The 24,990-nt window shown below is 38.7% G+C and overlaps 1 protein-coding gene across 1 annotated transcript; it reads left to right on the top strand.

Annotated features, from left to right (window-relative positions):
- The first annotated feature begins 222 nt into the window (after positions 1–222).
- On the top strand, positions 223–23,888 carry LOC136269136 (rRNA 2'-O-methyltransferase fibrillarin-like). The gene is made up of 5 exons (XM_066064621.1): positions 223–243; positions 6,393–6,525; positions 9,929–10,041; positions 20,149–20,294; positions 23,760–23,888. Exons 1-5 carry the CDS (start codon positions 238–240, stop codon positions 23,791–23,793), a joined length of 432 nt encoding a protein of 143 aa, XP_065920693.1. The 5' UTR covers positions 223–237; the 3' UTR covers positions 23,794–23,888.
- The last annotated feature ends 1,102 nt before the right edge of the window (positions 23,889–24,990 follow it).

The following is a 24,990-nucleotide window of genomic DNA, read 5'->3' as shown; positions in this document are numbered from 1 at the left end:
TCATAGGATATTCCATTTATGGGTAGAGGTGTTCCCTTTATTTAGGCTAGTAACGATGTTCCTTGAAAAGAAAAGAGTATGTACATACACTATGATGCCAGTATCTCACTTTTCTACTTCTATTAAAGCTCACTGGTCTCTTGTTGTCAACAGGAGGATTTAAAAGCCCGGGTAGAGGTCGTGGAGGAGGTGGTGGTATGAGAGGAGGAAGGAGGGTCATCATTGAAGCACATAGACATGAAGGTGATTATGTGATATGTCAGCATGAATATGTGTGTGCATGCACACACACACATCATTACAGAGATATGTTGTGTAGAAAATTTTGGGGGCACTGTATGGACTATGCTACACTCAGTGTTAGATGGTGCCACGATATGAAATTTTTAACATCACGGTAATCACGATATCATGGGATTTACGCACAAAATGAATTGAGTATGTTAATGTTTTCACAGGACAAGTTATTCAGTCAATCTATAATACGACAATGATGTGACAAAGTTGACACTTGTTTTATGTGTTACCAGATCCTCATATTTTACAAATGTCAAGTATCATACAGTACAGTAGTACTGTATATTAGGGATCATGCAGAACTGGGCTTTTCCAGCTAACTAAAACACCTCAATTTCTCTTCATGGCAACTTGGTTAGTCACAGTCAAGCCCATAAATCATATGTCTACAGACCAATCCCAAAGCCTTCCATAAGTGTCTATGGAATTTTAACCCTTAAACATGCATAATCCAGAAAATTAATTAATAAATTAATAATATGCATGCCTTGCACAAAACGCTGTAACTTTCGAAGCGTCCATCCTATGGCTACGCAATTCATGTCATTCTACTTAAAGTGTTACCTAGGGTTTTACCCTAACGCTAAATGGTAAGGCCAAAACTAGCCATGAAAATAACTTCTTTGTAAGGAAACACGCAAACCCTTTACATACCTTTATAAAATGGTCGACAACTTGATGGTCGTTTTTCCTATCACCTTACAACAACTTCCGTTTGATTCACCGTTAAATTTTCTATCAGGCCATATATGACTCACATGAGTAAACCCACAATTAAAGACGTGTAAAGAATTTTGAAACATGAAGATGTGACTCATCGTTTCATAACAAGTAAGCCACTGTAGTTACAGTGTTCATTTAACCTTCTCCAAGTAGTCCAGTGAACAGACTTTTATTTGATGTATATTTGTAGGCTGTAAGAATTGTAGGCTGTGCCCATATTATGTCAACATGCATTCCCCAAAAGTTCTCTTCAGGTTTAAGGGTTAAAAATTTTCTATTTAACAGAATTTTATTCTGACTAACTGATGCCTTCAGCCAAGCATAACTTGACAATGGAAATAGCTACGGGATTGATTTCTTCACTGTTCGGCATTACTTTGTCCAAGATGTGCCTTTTCGCCAACCGCAGTATGTACAATGCACGCATCATGGACTTACCTTTGTCTTCCTTTGTGTTACAGTTCTTTTTGCTGACAATTCCGGCAAGGTGTCAACTTGATTCATGATAGTGCGATGCGGCTTCCCTGTGGCTTCCCTGTGGCTGTGTTGCAATTGATATATTGCCTGCATTTTCTGGATTGATTGTAGAGACACTTCTCATACTGTTCTTCGTTTGTAATGCTGTGTAATGGACTGAAATAGGTGAAAGCAAAGCTTAATGGCCACCATTCAATCTCAAGTAGTTGTGGCTTGCAAACTGTCCGTATTTTTCGTGGTGACTGGATTGATTGCAAAGGTACTTTTCCCACTTCTTCATTTATTGTGCTGTATAACAGAGCTGAACATACGTAGCTGATAGTGTAGTGTAATAGCTACTTCACTTTCGAGTGAGTAATTTTTATCTGGGATGCACGTTCAGATGAAAACATTACTCTGGTGCCATCCTTTCTTTTGATGTGGTATGCATGGCTTAACCAGTCACAATAATGTTACAAAAAAAGTAAATCAACGAGTATAAGGAAAAATTAAGATTTAAGAGATCATAGTAGAGCTATGACACTTTACTGGTTAACCGATTAATTGACCAGTTATTTTTATAAATTCAGTTATCAGTTATGTTTTCTCGTAACTAATATTTTCACTCAAAAACGTATGCTTTGGGTACTCTTTTCACTTTCAACACTGATATCACACTTGTTGTATGATTTAGCTTTACATATGACTTGTTGACTATTACTTTGGCCACTACAACTATAAATTTTAAGGTGCACGTAGCTTAAAAACTATAAAAATTAGAGAAAATTTTGTTAAGTTCAGTTAACTGGATAACCGGCAGTTATGATTTACCCAGTAACCAGCTATGATATTCTGTCCAGTTTCACAGCTCTAGATTATAGAAAATAAAAAGGTAGAAAACAAGGGAGGTCACCTACACACTAGTTGACATTTAATCCCTATGGGTATAGGCTGAAGCAATGTCCACTAATATACATACTGTATCTGCAGGTATAGTTGACCTCCCTTGTTTCTCTACTTTTTATTTTTATGATCCCTGATCGAACTTAAAATTCCCAATTTTTCCTTATGCTTACCACAGTGTACACCTGTAGCTTTTTCTCTATCAGATCATCATAGAATATATGTATATGAATATTGCAATAATTCATGGTATCATTAGTCAGTAGTATATTCATGGGTCATGTGATGATAACAACGACGGTCTTCAGATTATCACAATGTTGATATTCTAATAGTTTGGTTACTGATGACCCAAAGTGGTATACACTGTATGTTTGACTAACTGGAACCAAACATGGTGACAAAACACAGAACAAACACTACACATGTGACACACACAAATTCTTACATCAATATTGATTCGTTTTTCACCATAGACTGCATCACCAGGGACTAGGTTACGTGTAACAAGAGCATCTTCTTTGCCTCTAGCAATGAACACACCTATAGAACAAATCAGTTGATTTCACAACTGTGAAATGAGTGGTGTAGCATGTGTGTATCATCACAATGTGTGTAGTGTATGTGTGTGCCGGTTCGTTTTCTTAAGCAAAAATAAATCACATTGTAGGAAGCAGCCCATCCAGCTGTACTAATAAAGAAATGGCATTAACTGTGGAAGCAAATGGCAACTATCCTGGAACTTTATTGTACGTGAAAACTAAAGAAATTATTTTGCGTGTGCTTGTGTGTGTGTGTGTGTGTGTGTGTGTGTGTGCGTGTGTATGTGTGTGTGCGTGTGCGTGAGGGGGGTTTAGGTGCTATGTCCTAGCATTGTTGTCTGCTTATTTCAAGCACTGCCTAGTATCGCCATGTGTGCCCATATTGTGTAAACACGTGTTTCCAAAAAGGTCACTGTGGGTTTAAGGGTTAAAAATGAAGTTGGGATCTATGCACTAGAAAGTAGTGAAACAAGATATGAATGATGGTGTTACAGCATAGCTCAGTGGCAAGTCCCTATTTTGGAAATAATTATTATTGTTAATGTGCCAAAGTAGGGACTATCCCTAATCATTTTAGTTTAAGTTTTTTGTTGTAGCACAGCTAGCTACAGTGTATCTTGTGACTGTTCTATTAGAATGAGTACATGCGTGAATGTTGTTGTATTAGAGTGACTGTTGTATTAGAGCATCTCAAGTCAGCCAAGGAGTATGCAGCTAGCTAGACCAATAAGGGGTGAGGTCATTTTGTATACTGTCAAGAAATAGCTAGATTGTTAAGAGGTTTGGTCTCCGTACTCTGTCGCTATTAGTCAACCTAGATCTATATTTGATGGGTGTGGTCACAAACCTATCGCAGAGTTGCAGATATCTAGCTATATAGTGGTGCCAGCACTGTGAGCATTCTGAAATCCAGTTCTGAAATAATTCTGCGGTGTCTAAAAAGCGTTGATGCGGAAAATAATGTCTCAATATGGTTTCGTTGGATGAAGAAGACAAGCAGCGTGATTGAAGATGTAAAAAACAAGGTGCAGAGGGCCTACACTCATCGGAGCCCCAAAAAAACATATCCCACTGGTGAGTTTGTTATTGTAGCATAAAATGGTGGCTGTACGCCACTTCGTTTGGCCTCTAGCCTTGCATCTGATCAGGCAGGCAGTGAGGCAGTGAGACTAAATTTGGAGTTTTGGCGATTTAAAAAAAATTCTCTATCCAGTCACCTGTAAGTGTTTTATGATATTTAATGCTGTATTATATATTATATGGACTAGTGCTATTCCGTAAAGGTGATTTTTGTCGCATAATATGTCTTTAGGATGACTTAAAAGTGGAATTTCGGGCATATTCGACAAATGAGGAAATTTTGTGATCGTAGGGTCTAAAAATGCAGCCTTGTTCATCAAAGCCTGTACATTGTCATTTTGGTACCTTTCATTGGAGTCTCTCCTTATAGCCAATTTTATGGCCCTCAGGGCAGATGATTCACCTGGCTGGTCAGCAAGTTTACACTTTAAATCAGATAGGATAGCAGCCAAACAGGAAAGGGTGGGGTACTTTTGTCCACTAAGAATTTCAGTTGTGAACTTTTGAATGGCCCTAACAAATTTATCGATTCCTCAAGGTTATGCCATTCTCGAGGTGAAAGTTCTAGGTGATGAAGGTCATGTTTAACATGAAGTACTACAGCAATGGCTGTTTGCTGTTCACATAATCATGATATCATATCAAGAGTAGAGTTCCACCTAGTTACTACTTCTTGTATAAGGTTGTGTTGTGGAATTTCCAGTTGCTTTTGTTTAGCTTTCAATTCTTAATTATCTATACGTGACAGTTAATAAAGTGCTCAACAATTTTGTGACACCTTGCTAAGGTAGTTGACAGCTCAGACACAGGCTACTCCATGCTAAACTGAGAGGTTAAGTGCATGACCAGCAGTCCAGCACAGGGGATCATTGTGAGCATTGACTCTTCCGTTATGGCATTGGTTATGTTCTTAGCATTGTCTGTTGTCACAGCTATAACTTGGGGATTTATGTCTATACACCACTTGTCTGTCATTTTCCCAAGTAGCTCAGCAATATTGATTGCAGTATGATTACCAGGAAAGAGACAACTTTGCAGATTTATATGCATCATCTGAAAAGTTGGTGTTATATACTGGGCTGTAAGGGACCATCTCAGCGAAAACCCGTTAGTTCGCACAACCTCCGAATTTTTAAAAATTTTCAATATTTGCATTGTCCATGGAATAGTTCACCAAAGTTCAGCCTTCTGTGGTGAGTAGTTTTGGAATTACAGCACTAGAAAGTAGGAAGAACAAGAAAATCAATTTGTACAGTGACTATACTAAAAATAAACTACAGGCACTTGCATTCGCAGCCATAACTTCTGTTTGTATTAGTCTACGAAGTTGGAACTTGGCTTATAATGTTCAGCATGGATTGGCAGATTAACCAAGGTGTAGTTTTAGCCCTACAGTCACTTGCGCATAGGCTTATGAAGGCGGTTTTGTTGAAGAAACGGTGAACATTTTGTTTACGACTACTGAATTGTAAACAAATGCATGTGATATGCAAGCCAGTGGGGTAACAAAGATTTTTGAACTCCCCATGAGTAGGCGAATTGGCGATTTGAATCTTCCTTCTTCGAGTACTGGCCTGATAAAACTTGCGTATTTTTTCTTGTAGCATGCGTAATTTTATGAATTATTTTTAAATTTCGATTTTCTCAATACGCATGCTTGTGTGAACTAGACTGGTTTTCGCTGAGACGGTCACATATGTAGCCATCGTTTGCCCTGGATGTCCACACGTCAGTAGTTAGTACGGGGTATTGAACATCCTTAAGCTCTTGCTCTACTGAATTCCTTGCAGTTACATACTGCTTATCTATGTAATTGGTGACTGTACGACGACAAGGTACTACATACCTGGGTTCTGCCACTTTCATGAGGTGAAGGAAACCCATACAATCAACGACACGAACTGGGTGTAGATCATGTATGATAAATTCTACCACTGCTCCAGTTAATTCTTGTGCTCATTTTGAACCAGGTCCCACTACGTTTACATTAGGCTTCTGATAGTATTCGTCGATCTTCTGCTGTCCCGAGCTACCTGCTTCATGCATCCACACGGGAGCCTTGTGAGAGTCTGGCATTACTATATCGAGCAGTGAATTATGTCTTTCTTCATCTGTATCTCCACTATATCATCCATTTGTCACTCGTTGGTTATAACAATACCAATAATTATTAAAGTGGAAGTTTGTGTATGCGCATGCGTATATTACGACTGAATACTAGTTATAATTTCTTGAACACAATAACCTGCTAAATTCCACTGTAACCAGTATATAACCTGTTTTCTAATACCAGTTTGCAACTCTAGTGTACAGTGAAGTGGTTGTATTAAATGTTTACTTGTCACTGTGCTGATGTAGAAGTTAGATTTTACAATATTCATCTTCACACAGGAGGGTCTGGTGTATGCTGTGGAGTTTTCCCATCGGTCAGGTCGTGACCTGATCAATGTGGCAAAGAAGAGGACCAACATTGTGCCGATCATAGAAGATGCTCGACATCCTCACAAGTACCGCATGTTAATGGGTAAGTGACTGTTGTGTGCTTGAATGGTTGTGTGGTGTAACCTTGTAACATAATTTTGTAAAACCTTTTCATTACATTCACAAGTATCATGGAACAGAGTTGACATATAATCAACATCACTGATCGTGACCTGGATGGCCCAGTCAGCCAAATTTCATCAGATTACTTTCCCCACTATCAGCCATCCAGACGTGGGCTGGATTAAAGTCAGCCAGCTAGCTACTCCATTATTATACAAAAATAGATAACACAACTTACCTATTATTCAGTTTCACCAATGTATTTCTTCCCGACTAGTCAATGGGCAGAGATGGGTTATCCAAGGGATTTTCCCTACGAGTAACATAATTGTGTACAAATAATAGGAGGCAATAAATAGAAGCGGGATCGTGTGATTGCAAAACAACGTAGCATTGTGACAAGGATTGAAGGCGAAGGATTGGCTATTCCAATGAACAGTTAAGATATGAATCAACTTGTGTAACCATCGGTGTGGTCAAAACTCAGATGAGAGAGTAGAGGTGAGGCAGCTTTGAGATATTTGAGGAATTAGCACCCGTATAGCCACGTAGATACTACTTAGTAGTAGTCAAATGGTAATGGAGTACTTGGTCAGTTTTTCTTCTTTGTGTGATTAAGGCACACATATTTGGGCCAGTTTTCTGGCAGCTTAACAAACAAACCCAGTAGAAACCATCTTGCAAGATCCTGCATGTAAGTCTTGCAAGATTTTTGCAAAAGTCTTGCAAGATTTCTGTAAATCCTGCAGGATTCTGATTCTTGCAATAAAAAAAGGACCTTTTCTTGCAAGAATCCTGCATAATCCTGCAAGATTCTTGCAAGATCTTGTGAAATTTTCTGTCATAAATTTTCTGGCATACCTTTTCTTGCAAGATTTTACAAAACTATTCTTGCAAGAAAGTTTAATGCACTTCGGTTTCTTGCATGTCTTGCAAGACCATCATTAGCTTAATTTACACATGCATCCTATAGCTGGCCACTTATAATTCAATAATCAATGAATATGAAACATTTATTAGTAGCTGAACATAATCTTGTAAATGGACATGACTCTTAATTGCTCCAAGCTGTTGTATTTAACTCTTGATTGTTGTACAGAACTTAATTCCCAGCTATCGTAGAAAACAATACATTTAAGGAATGTTCCAACACTATATAGTTAGTTACCTATGTTTATCCATTGAAAATATGTCACATACAGTTATCATCAATGCTATTTCGGTTTTGAATTCCCCACTGCATGCTGTATTAGTTAACCTGTAATATGCAGTTGCAATTAGAGCTGGGCGATATCACAATTTCCTACCAACCATATATCATTGCCTGAAGCATCATGATATTACTAAATATCACAATATCCATACTTTGATGGTACAGTGAAAATAAGGCATTATATTTTTCTAAGAAATGTAAATCCAACACTTACTAGGATAAAATTTGACTATTACTTTCTTGCATAAATATGCAGAAATACACTAAGTACAGAGATATACTGAAATACGATATGACGACATTGAAATTTGCAAACGATATCAGAAGTAAATATTACGATATACGATAATATCGTGATATTGCCCAGCACTAGTTGCAATCATATATAAAACTGTATTAGTCACTACCTGGAGTTCATCATTTCGTTACTGAAGTCAACTGATTGGATGATTGCTTGCATTATCTTGTTTACAACCTTATGTAGTGTTAATGCTATCAACTTTATGGATATTCTCAGTGACGTTGAGGCATCCATACTAATAAACACTTAAATGCTCATTTATGTCAACTAAACATTATCTCCTTACAAGATAAAGCAGAGCAAGAGCCAACTTGGAAGTGGCAAGATGTAACCGCCTAATATGATGTGTATTGCATTGTAGCTATCCTTCTGTATGAAAAAATATTATTGTTCTATAGTGACTTGGTAACCTACAGTATAATATAGATACTAGTCACACCGGAATATGCCAATGATACAAACTAGCTTACCAGATAATTTATAGCAAGACATCATTTTACTGCCTAGACGGCTCTGCATAGTGACGGAACTTCGGAGACGCATGTTCTCACACGTCGATAAATTCCCAGTTTCTTCGCCTTCATGCTAGAAAACTACGGTTGCAGTGTTGTAGGGTACCATCATGTAGCTTGCACCATAGCGGGCTGAAAGACCGGCCACTACTCGTAGCCGTCACAACTAGCTCGCACTAATACTGCACTTTTCCTCTCAGTCTTTAAACTTCCTTTGCCATGTCACAATAAGGTGCCATACTACAAGTAACGGCGACTTCCGCTAGAGCCGCTTTATGATGTAAGTCACGATGTCACAGCTCGGAAATAACTCCCACTGGAAGAAACCGGCTAGCAATCATTCAAAATACGAGTAAAAACTTAAATGTCACCTTTTAGATCAAGAATTTCATTAATAAAATAATGCTTTCTTCACGACTCCACTCGACACCGTTGCTAAAGAAGTCGTTTCTATGGTAATATTCTTTACTCTAAATAACGCGCTTATTATAGAATATTGTACTTAATAATTTTAAATGTATTTCGGTATTTTTCTGCGACAGCTTATCCTTCTGTGACTTCTGTCAGGCTCTTGGCATGGTGTTATCAGTCTTGTATAGCTATAAACACTGAAAGAAAGAAAAAAAAAACATGAATGACAACTAGCTACCTGTACTGAAGCTACCTGTAAAATGTATTGCTGTAACATGCTGTTACTTGGATATCTTTGTACTCTCCATGAACTACTAGTGGCTTGGCTCCAGGGGTAGCTACTAATCCAGACCTTTCCTCAATGCGGCAGATAGTCATCATAGTACGTAAATCATTTTCCCCAAAGTATATATTATAATTCTTTCAAGTGTATAATTAAATTCAAGTAAGAAGTTTTGCAAGAATCTCTATAGTCCTTGCAAGATTTTTATGGTCTTGCAAGAATAGAGTGATTCTTGCACTAGATATTCCTGCAATCATATTTTCTTGCAATATTTTAACTACTCTTGCAAGAATTTGACTAGAAATTCTTGCAGGATCTTGCAGGTTCTTGCAAGATGGTTTCTACTGGGAATGGCTGTTGGCTGACATTCTAGAATTTCTAGTCACACAATAAACATTAAAACTGTCCCAAAAATAAGAATTTAAAAGCTGGGATTAATATTGATGCTCAGAAATGGATTGTTGTACATATTGTGAGCAAGTAAGGAAGCATTGTTTCAAATTATCAGTGAGGTTTGAGTAGACGTCTCAACTGAGGTTATCCAGTTCACTACTGTGCCAGAGTCATGCTGTTTCTCTGGATATATTGCTTTTAAAGCTTACCAAAGTTTTAAACTATTTTTTATAAATACTCCTGATTGTGATAAAAATTATAATATTGCAGGTATGGTGGATGTGGTGTTTGCTGATGTGGCACAACCAGACCAGGCTAGGATTGTTGCACTTAATGCCCACCATTTCCTCAAGAACCAGGGACATTTTGTGATGTCAATTAAGGTAACTGTTTTGTGTAGTGTCCTGTGTGGGTCATCATTGTATTGTGTATTGTACGTATCTGTTAGTGTATACAAATATTCTAGACAGTGTCTTGTGGTTTGTAGTGAAGGAATGACTGCAATTTTTTGGCCTTGATGCTAGTGCTATACGTGGATATCACATCTACGAGATGTGTGGCTTTCACTATATCACTTTGATACTAGGGCTGAAATGATCATGGTTTTTTAGTATTCGAGTACTCTCTAGAGGTAATGATCAAGTACTCATGAATACTAGCTACTTGCAGTCATACCCATTTAACATGTTTTGTACCAACCTTAAACAGTTTACAGCTTTTCAAGTAACAACAATGATACACACACTGTATTAAAGTACTGATGTTAGTGTTCCTGACAAAAAATTATGTTAATCAAACTCTACAACCATCATTGTGTCACTCCCTGATGACAAATACATCATGTGAGCTTGGTCATGTGATCTTAACAAGTACTCGAGTACCAATTTTACTATCCGAGTACTAAAATCCTTAATGAGTACTCACCGGGTATTAATATTTGTTTCAGCCATAACCCTTTAGGGACCAGTGTCGTATATGTATGTCCAAATATAGCCTTACACGAAAGCCCGCTGTTGTACATGTACGTCCATGTGAATAGACAGTAAACAAACAGCTATATCTTTGCAGTAGTAGAAGCCACAGGTTTTAAATAAAGGCCGTTCTGTTTGCCATTAGTGTAGGCGATTCTGTTGATGTACAATGATAAAATGTTTTGTGAAACTGAGCTAGTTAGAAATGGCCTTGTAATAAAGGCAATGTTCTATTTACACAACAACAAAACTAACCTTGTAGAAATTGCCTTGTGTCTTCCTCTCTATATGAACCGATTTTAATAATCCAACTTTCATAGTGATCCTTAATTAGAGTTGAATATTTTGGTATACAAGATCAAGCGTGATGCGGCACTTTATATAGAGATGGATGAGCGATTTTAAAAGAACTGCATTACGAAGAAGAAAGATTGTCATCGTTCATAAAAGATCAACCTATTACTCGAAAATGGTACGTTCTACACACTTTTAAGTTAGATAGTGCTGTGTGTTATTGTTAGGCGATTTTTACACTACAGTTTATTAATAGATTTTACTACTTCCTGGAGTTTTGCCAAACTTGTCAAATAATAAGATGCATAATTTTCATAAAACTTGTGGGTTTTCAGGGTAGGTACTGGATAAATTTTTGTGGTCCTTAAAGGGTTAACCCATTGGCGACCAAATTCTCAGGGAGCTCTAGCTGAATTGTCGAATCATGTCATGCTAACTATCTAATACACAGAACTACTTAGTATATCTAAATACTCACTATAGAGGTTTACTGTGTTGTTTACATAACAATAACCACAATGAAATTATCAAACAACAAGTGTAAACTTTGATAGAAAAACCAGCCTCAACAAACAACGGGATCCCAAGTAACTATTTACATACATACATCCCAAAGAACTATTCTATACAGTTTTTGCTTACAGTGCAATCCATTCCACAGCTGGTTTCTTTGCAATTTGCCACTTTTTTGTGTTATGCTTGTGTATATGCTCATGTGTCCACCATGCCACGTCTGATCAGCTGACAGATAACTTTACTTGTCTCCATCAATGCATAATGCTTCTTTTTTTACTATCATGATAGGTCACACTTTGCACTATTACATAGCAAATACACACTAGCCCGGGAAGGACCCTGTTATCCCAGAAATACCATAGTATATTAAAAATTATATATTTAAAAATGAAGTAGGGATCTAAGTGATAAAAAGTAGTGAAACAAGAGATGAACAATAGTAGCTATTACAGCATAGCTCAGTGGGAAATCCCTACTTTGGCATTGAACACAAAATAATTGTTATACCAAGCCAAAGTAGGGATTTCCCACTGAGCTATGCTGTAATAGCTACCATCGTTCATCTCTTGTTTATAATAACCCTTAGATCCCTACTTCATTTTTAAATGTATAATTTTTAATATACTATTTGCTTAGTTTTTTGTTAAAGTATACAGTAGTGATGTGCGATATATCGAAAAAATATCGATTTCACGATAATTTTGTCGATATCATTATCGTATCGATTTTCGATACTGCATCGATTTTCGATACTGCTTTAGCAGATTTCGATATTTATCAAAAAGGTAATATTTTGCAATAATTATCAAAATATCGAAGAATATTTCGATAAATCTACAGCATTAGTGTGTGATTGCACAATCACGCTAGAAATGAAGGTTGGTTCTGTACTATCTAGCCACTTTAAAAACTTGTCTACCAGTTTTCTAGGCTTATTATTAGTTTTATACAATAGTTTTAGTGTGTAAATTGTATTTCAAGCATATTATAAATATCAGCCGCCCACGCAATTACACCACCCACACAATTAAAAATTATCGAAAATTGTATCGAAATTTTGATATTTATCCCAATATCGTATCAATATCGTATCAAAATAAAAATCCTGATATCGCACACCACTAGTATACAGCTAGCTACACCACTATTAACTGGTTATCGGTCTCCATAACAGTTGTAAGTATGATGGATATATGGGAAGTTTGGTGTTATTGCCATAGGGTTGGAGACCTGTTTAATCACATGACTTTGCTGATTGGCTTTCAATATAGACTGCATTGATGTCCTACCTCTTGACAGGTCACGTGATACCACCGAAACCACAAACAGGGATACCAGTGCATATGCTGGTGAATGCCAGCATTGTATCCCTACTTCCCTTTCAGGTATTCCATATAAACAACATGTTGTACTTTTGTTCACTGCTGGGACTCTACCTGTAAAATTGCTATACTCAAGCATGATGACTTACACTGATTGATGATTAGTACAAAAATTTTGTGACACATGTGGTTTCAATGATACCCCTACAGACACAAATGTATGACCTACTATATGGATTGTAAATTATCAGCTATAACACAGTTCAAAGTCTGGCCAGTAGTGAGTCAGATCCTGCATGATGATAGCCTTGCTGAGACAGCAGCCAGGTGTTGTGGAGCAGTCCTGATATATAGCTGATAAGATGAACTCTTCCACCTGCCCAGAGTTTGTATAGCCGAATCTTGAATTCCCACCGTAGCTGCGGTAGTGGCAGCTCCTATTCGAAAACTGTGACCTGCATAGTCCTGAGCTGGGAGGCCAGCTTTAGTCAGTGCAGACCGAACTTCCTCCACAAATCTTGACTTCAGTAAAGGTGAGCCATCGTCACAGATGAACAGGGCACCTGGTTGGGGGCCTCGCCGTGCCAGATATGCTAACAATGCGGTCACTGGACAGATGTCATCCCCCGTTCTCCCTATGACAACTTTGACACCTATTCTGCCCTGGTCAGTTTTTGAGTGTTTTAGTTTCAATGATATCACTGATGGATTGAAATTGTTGTCTGTCGAGAGGTCACTCAGGGACAAGTGTGTTCTGGGGTCGTATGTTGGACTGACTGTAATCTCTCCTGAGCGGCAGAAAGAGAAAAATGTCACTGATGAAGCTGCCCATAACATTGTGGTATTAAAAGAGGGTTCTGATTGAAACCACACTCCCTTCAGTTTTCGAAGGATAGCTGGAGTTATTGGCAGCCGAGCACGGGGTGCTTTTCCCTTTTTTCCAGCTTCAATTTTGACACCTTTTAGTACCTGCCTTAGACATGGCATTTGGCCCACTTGAGGATCGCCTAGTCCATGAGAGATCTGTAGTTGCCGAACACCAGAAAGGTAGGTGCTTATGGAGTTGTGGGCCAAGCCCTGTTGACCGAGGCATGCTACAAAGTAACAGAGTGTACTCTCTTTGGCTGGTAGAGGATTGAGGTTGAAACTATTACAAAAAGTGAGATAGCGACGTTCGGCTGCAGCGTAAGTCTTGTGAGTAGAGGGAGCTAAAGCAGCTGCAAAGTATCCTCGAACAGCTTCATCCAGCTGATGGATGTCCAAGTGAGGTTCTGTGTCACCAGGGTGATTAGTGGGGGAGGAATTATTGAGGGATGAGATAGTGCTTGGGGAGCCTGTGAAATGAAAGAAGATATGTTATTTCTAGATAAAGCATCAGCAAGTTTATTGTCTTTACCAGCTAGGTGAATTGCATGGAACCAGAAATTGTGATGGGCTGCAAAGAAGACCAATAAACGAATCAGGTGCATGAGGTGAAGGTCTTTGCAGAAGGTAGAGTTGATTGCTTCTACCACTGCCAAGTTATCTACTCTGAACAGTACTATCTTGCCTGACCAGAACTTTCCCCATATGGCAGCAGCAAAAATAACTGGGATCAATTCCTTGATAGCTATAGAGAGTGGCTGAAGTCTCTGACACCACTTTAAGGAAAACCAGTGTGGGGATCCGTAGGCTCCACAACCCCATGATCCTGATGCGTCCGAAAACACTGTCATGCCTGCGGTCTGTCTTTGCACATCCCACAGGATGGATATGCCATTCCATCTCTCGATGAAGAGGAACCGCCACAAAAGATCTGCTTTTGCTGGAGCATTTAAGCGAATATTGTGAGATGGGTTGCTTCCAATCTCTTGTATGGAGTACAATCTGCAGAGGAAAGGTCTGCCTGGGCGGACCACTTTTGTAGCAAACTGGAGCATTCCCACCAAGCTCTGAAGGTCTTTCTTGCGAATGGACTTCTTCAGAATGCAACACCTTTCAACACAGTCCCATAACAGCTCTTTAAGTATGATTAACTTTTCCTCTGGTAGTCTGAGCTGCAGTGCCACTGTGTCTACCTCTATGCCAAGGAAGGTCAAACACTGGGATGGACCTTCCAGTTTGGATAGTTCTAGTGGAACTCCTAACTCCTCAAATAAGGATACCAGTTTTTTCTTCTGGAGGGTAGCCTCGTCTTCTTGTCTGGCTACAAGAATGAAGTCATCCAGGTAATGGAGACTATTACTGATTCCCTTGCTCTGGAGGATCCACTGCACTGCGTCAGCCACAGCGGAAAAAATTTTGGGGGCTGACCTCAAGCCAAAAGGCAGTGCACTGTCAATATACACTGAGTCTTTCCAACATACTCCAAGGAGAGGTTGGTCTTCAGGATGGATGGGAAGCATTCTGTAAGCTTCCTTGATATCTGCTTTAACTAGAAAGCAACCCTGGTGTTCATGCAGTATTATGGAGGATAAATGGTCAATAGAAGCATACGATAAACTGGACAATTGGAGAGAGATGCCATCATTTATACTATGATCCGTAGGAGAGGATAGGTCCACAATTAATCTCCACTTGCCTGGTTTGTTCTTTTTTGGAATGGCACCCAGAGGGCTGATGTGAACATCTTGGGGATAAACTCCTCTAGGAAGCTTGATCATTCTGTTGAGAGATACCTCTCTGGCCAGGTATTCTGAGATAACTGACGGCACTTTGGATGGCATATTTTCAGATGCTTTCTGCAGATTATGTGTCCTATCAAAGCCAATCCGGAAGCCTTCTGCAATTCCGCTCAATATGTAATTAACATACATTCTGTCTGGGTGGTGTATTAGCAGCTTCCTCCAGCTCTCCAACACTAAAGGAGAGTGACTACTAGCATACAATGGGGGAACCACCTGCTGCCCCTTGGTGACTACTCAGAGCTAGTAGGTCTTCCATGTAATGGTAGCTGCCATCATTCACCATACCACTCTTGAAGAGAGATAGATTCAGCTGCAAACCTGTAATGTGAAAGGACCAAGCAGTGATCACACCCCAAGGTGGAAATGCTGGCCCTTTATAAGTGAATGCTGATGGGACTGAAAGGTGTGAAATATTACTAAGGCTGGGCTGCTATATAGACCTATGTCACTTTGAGACAGAGGATCACCCAAGAGCAAACACTTCAAAGGCTTACAACTATCTACCTATAAGTGATATTTAATTTCCTTTATGTATTATCATGTTATTGAAAAAACAACCAAAAAAAAACGTGACTATTTAATCATGAGTGGCATAAAGTTAATCAGTCCAGTGCCCTTTAGTAAGGGTAATACTTTCCTGCTGTAGATTTGCAGTCTTTTCCCTGGTGTGGTCTTCCACAATGGTAGCATTTGTGGGCAAACTGGCATGGTTGTCGATCACAGTATCCTTTGAAATTCCACTTTAAACACACAGCAGGAATTGAATATGGTGTAGCCCTCTTTCTTGCCATTGCCTCCTTGTGTGGTGCTTTGGCTGTAGCAGGAAGAAGCCACGTCTGTTTTTGTTGGGCTGCTAGACATTGTCCGTATATGGGGAAGTTCAGCTCCCCCCACTTCCTTAAGGACTTGGCTGCTGCCCATTCTTGAAAATCCTTATCATATTTTAGCCATTGTGTTCCCAAATCATTGGACAGCTGTAGAACTAGGTGTAGGTGGGCTGCCAACCCTGTTGCTTCCTCTTTAGTAGTATTGTTATCAGAAAGTAATACTGCCATAAACCTGGAAAAAGCCTGGATCCATGACAGTATATCTGTGATATGACTCCTTTTCTTTCTCTGTCCTGAATCCGAGAGTATCCACTGTCCAGCGGCATTGACTGATAGTTCAGCTGGTTGGGTAGCATTCTCTTCGAGTAGTGAAGACAGGTCCACAAATTCCCATCGCCTGATTTTTTCAACCAGCTTAATTGGAAGAGGGGGCATTCCTTCTGCCACAACCATCGAGGGTGCTGGGGTACTGGGTAGTACATCAGATGTGCTGGCACTGCTGAGTAGAGATGGCAGTGAGGGAATGGATGGTACCAGCAGTGGATCAATAGGCAATGACGGCCAGGATGCCAGGGGTACTCCTGCAAAAGGAATACACACACATGAGTTGCTGCCTTGGTACAGTGGACCTGTGGGTCCTTGCAAGTATAATGAGCCATTTAGTGGCCGATGACTACTGACTGGTAGTGATAGTTGCTCTCAAATTTTGTTTGTTAGTTTTGCTAGGTAAGCTGCTTGATAATTAAGCTTAACATTTGACTGGTTCTGTTGCCTTTGTCTGAGGCTGATGAATGCCAGCCTATACTGCTGGAAGCTAAATGTCAATTAGCTTCTGCTGCTTGGAACTGGTAGTTGATGTCTACCAGCTTCTGGGTCATATATAACACTTAACCACAAATGCATCCCCCTCTGGTGTGACCTCTTGCTGTGGGTGCTGACCAATCAAAATGTTAGGTTGCTGCTTTAGAAAAAGGAGGGTAATCCTCTTGGGTAATACGGTAGCCAAGAATTAAGAATTCTTGTCTGCTTCAATGTATAAGTTCTAACATAGAAAATGCTGGAGGGACAAATTGTCCAAACTGCTGGAAAAAACCCACATAAGAATGCAAACTACTCCTAGCTGTCAGGACTTGCAAATTAGAGCTCTATCAGTTGGTAACTAGATTACATTATAGGGCTTACCTCCACTGGCTGAGCTCGTGTTGGATGGTCTTGATGATGGCCTTGGGTCTCCTACCGTGGTAGAAGAACTGCACTGCAAAGGGCTTGTAGCTGATGGGGAAGATTGAAGAATTAGTGCCACAGCTCCCGCAATCTGCTAAATTGTTTCTGCTGAGAAGCTACTCGAGACTGGGTTAACAGCATAGCTGCTGATTGAAGCTGAGCTTGTAGCTGTGACTGGTGGAGCAGGTGCAGCTGATGAAAATGGAGGAACTTCTTCTGACATTCTCAAAGGTCTTGAAGCAAATTCAGAGACACGAACTCCTGAAACTTCTAGCACTTGCCGAGTAACACAATGGAGTGAGAAATGCTGGCGAGTCCCTTTATACCCTGTCTAGGAATGTGTTTACCTTAGCAACCTGACACCTCCTCTGGAGTCCAAACCCTACCCATAACTTGTTTACCTTCTCAACCAAGCTGTCCTCTCTGGGACAAATGCTTTAAGGAATGTGCAATGTTGAATGCTGCCATAACGACCAGATGGACACCTCATAAGGGAATGTGCTGTGTTGGAAGCATCTTATATTAGCAGGGATGGATGTGTAGTGCTGTTGACCTGCCAGTTAACCCTGTTTAACCTGCTGTTAAACTTGTAGTAAACATGTAACTGTTCTGTTAGGGTGACTGCTGTATTAGAGTATCGATGTGTGCTTGCCCAAAAAGTGGTGTGGTCATCGTGGTTTCAATCGATTATTAGACTAGAGTATCCGGCTTGAATCAGCCTACCACTGAACTTGAATGGGTGGTCACAAATACAACCAGCGTAAAAAGGGCGTGGTCTTGATTGATAATGCACAGAATAAAGAATGGGCGTGATCTTGTGACCTATCGTGGAGTACCGGTACCTCTGTACAGTAACGTAGTCTAAGTGCCTTCAATAATTTTGTGGCGTCTATTATGCTGCTTAAAGAAAGCGTTGGTATGGAAAATTAATGCTTCAATATGGTTTCGTTGGATGAAGAAGACAAGCAGCCTGATTGAAGATAAACGAAAAGACAAGGCGCATAGTGCATACACTTGTTGGAACGCCAAAAGGCACATCCCACCAGTAAGTTTGTTGTTGTGGCGTAAAATGGTGCTTCATTTGGGATCTTGGCTTGCAACTGTGGTCAGTGAGTGAGTGAGTGAATGAGATGAAATTTCGAGCTTTGACAATTTAAAAAAAATTGTATATCTGGTTGCCAGTAAGCATTTTCTTGTTTTTTAATGCTACATTTGATGTTAGATGGACTAATATTATTCTGTAAAGGTGATTTTCGTCGTGTAAGAATTATCTAAGCTAAGCTGGTTTTTAAAAGGCGGTATTTTTGGTGGCGCACGTCATTTCGGGGGGGGGGGGATCCCTACTTAAACAGTACTACCGTACTGTTTGATACTACAGTATGTACAGTTCATGCTTTATAGACTTACCAGTGTCCTCCTTTGTGTTCCATTAATATTCGCTGACAGTGCAAGGTATCAACTTATGGTAACACCATGTGATGGTCATAACTTTCCTATAAAGAATCGTCTGCGTTTTCTGTTGTGACTGGATTGATTGCAGAGCTACTTCTTGTACCAAAAGGCACATGTCAGGCTAAAGCGACGTTTATCAGTAAAAATCAAGCCCATAGCCTGAGCCGTTATCAGGTTACGCTTATCTGAGGGTATTAGTCAGTCAAGCAGTCACAAAATATATATAAATATATAATAAATTATAGCAACATTTGGAAGCATTTTAGGTTGTACAGAATGCACTTTTGTGTTTGGTTATACCTAACCAATACTGCCAAGATGTCATGAAAGTATTGTGAGGATGGTTTTAGGATGATATTTTTGGCCAGAAAAGTCCAAACCTTCATGATTCCTAATATACAGTACTGTATGATGAGAAGCCACTTCTGTACTTAATTTGTAGTTTATCATTGTTAGCATTAGAGGTGTACCGATAATCGGATCGGCTAAATATATGCCACCGATATGGTAGTTTTTCCAGTATCGGTACAGAACAGCAGGAAGACCGATACCACTGGCGCTACCGATATTTATACAGTAGCAATAGTTTGTACGTACATAAATGGATTATGTATTGGTTTTCTACATTATCCGTGTGGCTCTTTAGTGCCAATTGCTTATTGTCCACTCTTACGCTACAAGAAACCATATAAACACACATGACTCTTGTGTTTGTTACTGGAAAGCTTATCACAGTCTTTACAAATAAAGCAGTTATGTAGTACCTTTGTAATAAAAAGAAAGATCACAGGATAACCAAGGAAACTTGCTGTACCACATTTCTCACAAGCCATTAAAATGCAGAGTGATGCAGAAATATCCGTTTAAGGCTTCATGGGAGTATACATAAAGATGTCCTAATTGTCTGGATTGCACAAAAGAAACTCAACCACTACAGGCAGAGTATAGCAATGAATACATGCACATGTTATTGTAGGGTAGATAATTATACGCTTTTGTTTGCTTAAAACTGTGATGAAAATATCGGATCAACGGCTTCTTTTGTTGGCATTAATACTGGATATCGGTACATGCCAACAACCCATATTGGTACACCTCTACTTAGCATCATGTAGCAACGTAATTAACAAATTTCCAAAATGTAAATTAATTTCATAGGTATATCACCCTATTTATGTATCAGGTAAATCATATGATATGTCATTGTCCAATGTGTAGGCTAACTGTATAGACTCTACAGCAGAACCAGCTAAAGTGTTTGCTGGTGAAGTGAAGAAGTTACAGTCAGAGAAGTTGAAGCCACAAGAACAGATCACATTGGAACCATATGAGAGAGATCATGCTGTAGTGGTAGGAGTGTATAGGTGAGTATATTGGCCTTACTCATTCAATTACTAATCCAACAAGTGAATGTGTTACAATATAATACTCTCAATAGCAGCTTGACGTATTATATTGGAATTAGGGCTGGGATGAGTATTAAAATTCACCTTCGAACATTCACTAATAAAATGTTTGAACATTCGAAGCTTCGGTGTTAGCTTTCAAGTTACAAGTTTTCTTGTATTTATGCACATCCTTTATCTTTCTAATCCTATTTAATAAGTTTGTAAGCATTTGGAAAGTGCATAGCAGCAGTACTGAATAATGTGATCGATAGATTGCAAATGGGCGTGTCCGCTATACTGCAATCATGCATAGGTAAACACCAAGTAATGGCTAAAACTACCATTATCAATCACTTTATAAGGTGTTTTAAGGCTGCAACTATAGTAGCAAGCTGAACTGAAATGGTTTAAAAGTGGGTGTGACACACGAAGATCGATTGTGAAGAAACAAACATTGATCGTGAAGAGGAATAAGCAGCTGCAATAAAGATAACGACATTTATTTGTAATTCTTTCGTGGACTATGGGTGCATAACAAAGCTTCAAAGGATACTTTTATAATTCAAAGTTTACTTAACCTTCGAACCCACGAAGCATTCAAAGCTTCATCCCAGCCGTAATTGAAATATGTCAAGGGATTAGCCAATAAAATTAGTATTACACTTGTTTGTCAAGGTCCCATGACAAAAATCTGTGATACTAATTTGATTGGCTAAAATAGTGTGATGTGAAGTAAATGTCCAACTTGACAGTTACCATAGTGATAGATACGCCCATGGCATAGCAACAGTGGTGTTGCTTAGCAATGGTTGCTAGGTAACCATTGCTAAAGGCTAACATCATTTTGAGCTAAGTGTGATTGGTTTTGCAGTGGTTATTTTTAATTTCTGTTGCCTAGCAACAGTTCCTATGATAATCAGCTTAATTTGCAATAGGACAGATGACTATCTTATTTGGATTAATAGTTCTCGAATTGTAAATGGGAAGGAAATAGCGCGAGTAATCTCAAATACTACAGCCATCCATTCTATTACCAATCCAACAAGTGAATGTATTATAGCAAGAGTTCATAATGTATATATTTAGGAGAGTATCCAACACTGTATTGCCCCTATTGCCCCTTCAAAACACACTGTGTAATGTTACATAATAGTCATCATCACCAAAGGTGTTAACTTGCTTCAAGAGCTATAAGGGTCTTGAAGTGCTTGCAGGTCTTCACTTTGGTATATCAACACCTATCAACAAGTCTTTCATGGCGAAGCCATGTGTTGGAGTTTACTGAAATTATGCTAAAATATTCAGAAATGTTGCACAATTATTATGCAGTGTGTTTTGAAGGAGCAATACAGGTGTTGGATACTCTCCTAAATATATATATTATGAACTATTGGTTATAGTAACAATATATATATATTCATCATTATTCTATTATGAATTTTCCAAATTACTATATTTACTGGATTATAGATGTGGCTATGCTTTCAGCCAGTAGTTTTGTAAAGACAACTGCCATCTGAGAGTGACTACTATGGAATTGTCTAGCAGTAAGCCCATTGCATTTAAGAAAAAATTAGGAAGATGAAATGTTCACTAGTATATCTGCAGGTGTAGGCAACCTCCCTTGTTATGCCCACAGCCGGCCTTCTACTGAAATATTTTTCCGAAAAGTGTGCTCACGTTCATGAGTGTGTTTGTTTGTCGATCCGCACCCACGTGAGCAAACTGTGTTCACTTAAAAAACAGCGTTTATGTGGGAAATAAAGAGTCTGTATTAAACTTCTGGTCAGGTAAGTTTTGGTTTAAGGCAGTTAATAAGTGCTGGTTTGAAATACAAGTGAAGCAAGTTTATAAGGATATGGTGAAAGCCTTTCCCAATAAGCTGTACAGGCATCAAACAGCCGAAAAAGAACACAGCTGGCCTCATAACGAATTCCTTTGAGTTGAAAGGGAGTGTGCCTGTACATACGAAAACGAAAATTAAGAGCAGCTTTGAGGCTTTGCCTCGAGTGTTTGCATGAGAAAATGCTATAGACAAACCATAAGAGATACTTCTGTGTATTATTATAGTGGATTTACATGGTTTGTTCGAGGTTAGCAGTGCTTATCAATGTAATTACAGAATTATGAAATATTGCATCATACAGTATTGTTTAGCCCAAAGAGCCTTAAGTATGACCCTAAATGCTTCCAATAGGTAGCTACAATTTTTTTTACAAAAATCATCCACTGGAACTGACTAACTGCCTGCCTGCCTGCTGAATGCCTTCAGACAAGCGTAATTCAATAACAGCTAAGGCTACGGGGCTTGATTTTTCACTGTTTGATGTCACTTTGTTCATAGATGTTCCTTTTGGCATACCACAGTACATGCATCATGGACTTACCTTTGTCCTCCTTTGTGTCCCATTTCTATTTTCTGACAGTTCAAGGTGTCAATACGTGGTAGCATGATGCATGGCTTCCCATTTGTAGACAGGAATCATCCATATTGTCCGTAGTGACTGGATTGATTGCAGAAGTGTCTTAGTTAGTAACGCTGTGTAATGTGGTGACAATAGGTGAGTACACTTACTTCACTTTCTAGTCAGTAATTGATAGTTGGAGGGCACGAGTTGTCTGTATTTTTCATGGTGGCTGGATTGATTGCAGAGGTACTTTTCCTGCTGTTCTTTCTTTGTAGTTCAAGTTTAAGAAAACTAACCTATATAGTGTGGCTTAGGATAAATACTCGCGAGCGAAACAAGTGCCACGCTCCTTTAATTAGCGAATTTTCGATCGCTCGCAATCGACTTGCTCGAACAAGTGCGATGTTGCATTTGAGCGGTTCTGTATGTCATTACCGTGTACTCATCATAATTCATCAATCAGGAGGTACTTATTTCAACACCCAAAGAGGTCTAGTATGCTATTGGGCTCATGTGCACATTTCCAACCTCTTCTGCCTGGAAGCTATGCATACAAAATTTTCACTAAAACAGGTATCCAGTGGCCAAGTGATGTTTCCAGCTGTTTTAGATAAGTGTTTTATTAGTGTTGCTGTACCACAATTCCTCATAAAGGGGTGGAGTGAGGGGTGTTGGGGTGGGCTCCAGAATCACTAATAAAACTGAAACTCAAGCCATTATTTGGTGATGTAGCTTGTACATATTCAATTCATAGCCGAGCTACTCATCAGTTGTCCTTTAATTGTTATTAAGAGACGTCCATTCATTGTACAGAGTATGACAGTAGGAGGGTGTATTATTTGGAGTTTTGATCAATATGTCCCAAATAGCACAGGTGTAGTATACATACTTCATGATAAAGTTTCCCTCTTTATTGAGACCACTTGTCCACCCTATAATGATGTTTCACAGTACCACTGTTACTGGTTCATGTAGTACTACAACTTGTTGTATGTTAGACTTTGTTGTCATTGGTTTACTGTCTGTTCTACAGGCCAATCAAAAAGGAGAAAGCTGCTACATCATAACACTGAACATATCTGCACACGACACACCCCATACAATACTTGTATTTGTGGAATTACTTCAGTAATTGTAATATATAATAACTAAAGTTTTGTGACATGTTTTCTATAACTAAAGTTTTGTGACATGTCATACACCCTAGTGTGTGTCTAAGAGACCACCTTGATTAAGAATTCATGAAAAAATTGTGGACATAAGGTATGTAATTTATCTGCATTAAGGAGAACTCCCTAATGTAATCACTTAATTACAACAAATCCCTCACTTCAGTAGATGTCACTGGATCACATGATCAGGACAATGGTGATTTATGTTACTAAGTTGTATGCCCTTAAAATTTAAGTTTGAAGACTAAACGAAGCAATTTGATTGGTCAAAAAACATGTGAACATGACTTGCCTTTATAATATATGAGTGAAAATTTGACTTGGTTGTGTAATTCTGTTTTGAGATAAATCAATGAAATACATTTGGTAAAGATCATTTACTACATAAATAATTTTATGCATACTTTAATCGCTTCAGTAAATGGTGAAGCAAGACTCAAATTGAAATATCCAATATACCATGGATTTGCCTATTCATTGAGAATGTAAGAATACCTTTATTTGTGTAACATGAGTTACCGTGATTTCCTTCTTTTTTTTCATTCTAAAATAATTTTCGTATGCAAAATTTGTATGAAAATTTCTTGCACGAAAATGTTTATATAAGATTGAACTACTCTAATAGAGCAGTCATTTACATAAATCGTACAAAAATATTTTTACACAATTTTTATCCCAAAAAGTTTTTTGCACGACAATAAAGCGAATTACCGTAAGTGTGTTTGGTTACATTGTGATATAAAGTGTAACTTCCTCATCACCATTTCTAAGCTTGAACAACCTTCTTGCTTAATAGTGTGGTTATATTTAAGCCAAAAGCAATACCTTGATGAATGCCCCAGTTCATAGTGAACAGAATGACACAAGTCCCAACTCTGTAGCCTGTTGTACTAAACACTTATAATCAATTAAACAAGTGTCTGTAATTTTTGTACAAATTGATTGTTTTGCTGTCTATCACAACTCTGAAAGCAAACTGATTTTTTCCTCTAGACAAAAATTTCATAAAACGAAGTACAAGGAAATGCAATAAATCAAATTGAGCTTTTCTCAGCAGGTCACAAATACCTCTTTTGTGTTTTCCATACTAAC

The sequence above is a fragment of the Dysidea avara genome, chromosome 1, assembly GCF_963678975.1.
Source record: "Dysidea avara chromosome 1, odDysAvar1.4, whole genome shotgun sequence".
NCBI lineage: Eukaryota > Metazoa > Porifera > Demospongiae > Dictyoceratida > Dysideidae > Dysidea > Dysidea avara.
The sequence above is the reverse complement of the archived record's forward strand: the minus strand, read 5'-3'. Positions and strand labels throughout refer to the sequence as shown.

Coding starts and splice junctions, on each gene's coding strand:
- LOC136269136 (XM_066064621.1), top strand. Junction 6,526..9,928: donor CAAGTACCGCATGTTAATGG/GTAAGTGACTGT, acceptor ATAATATTGCAG/GTATGGTGGATGTGGTGTTT. Junction 20,295..23,759: donor GTAGTGGTAGGAGTGTATAG/GTGAGTATATTG, acceptor TCTGTTCTACAG/GCCAATCAAAAAGGAGAAAG.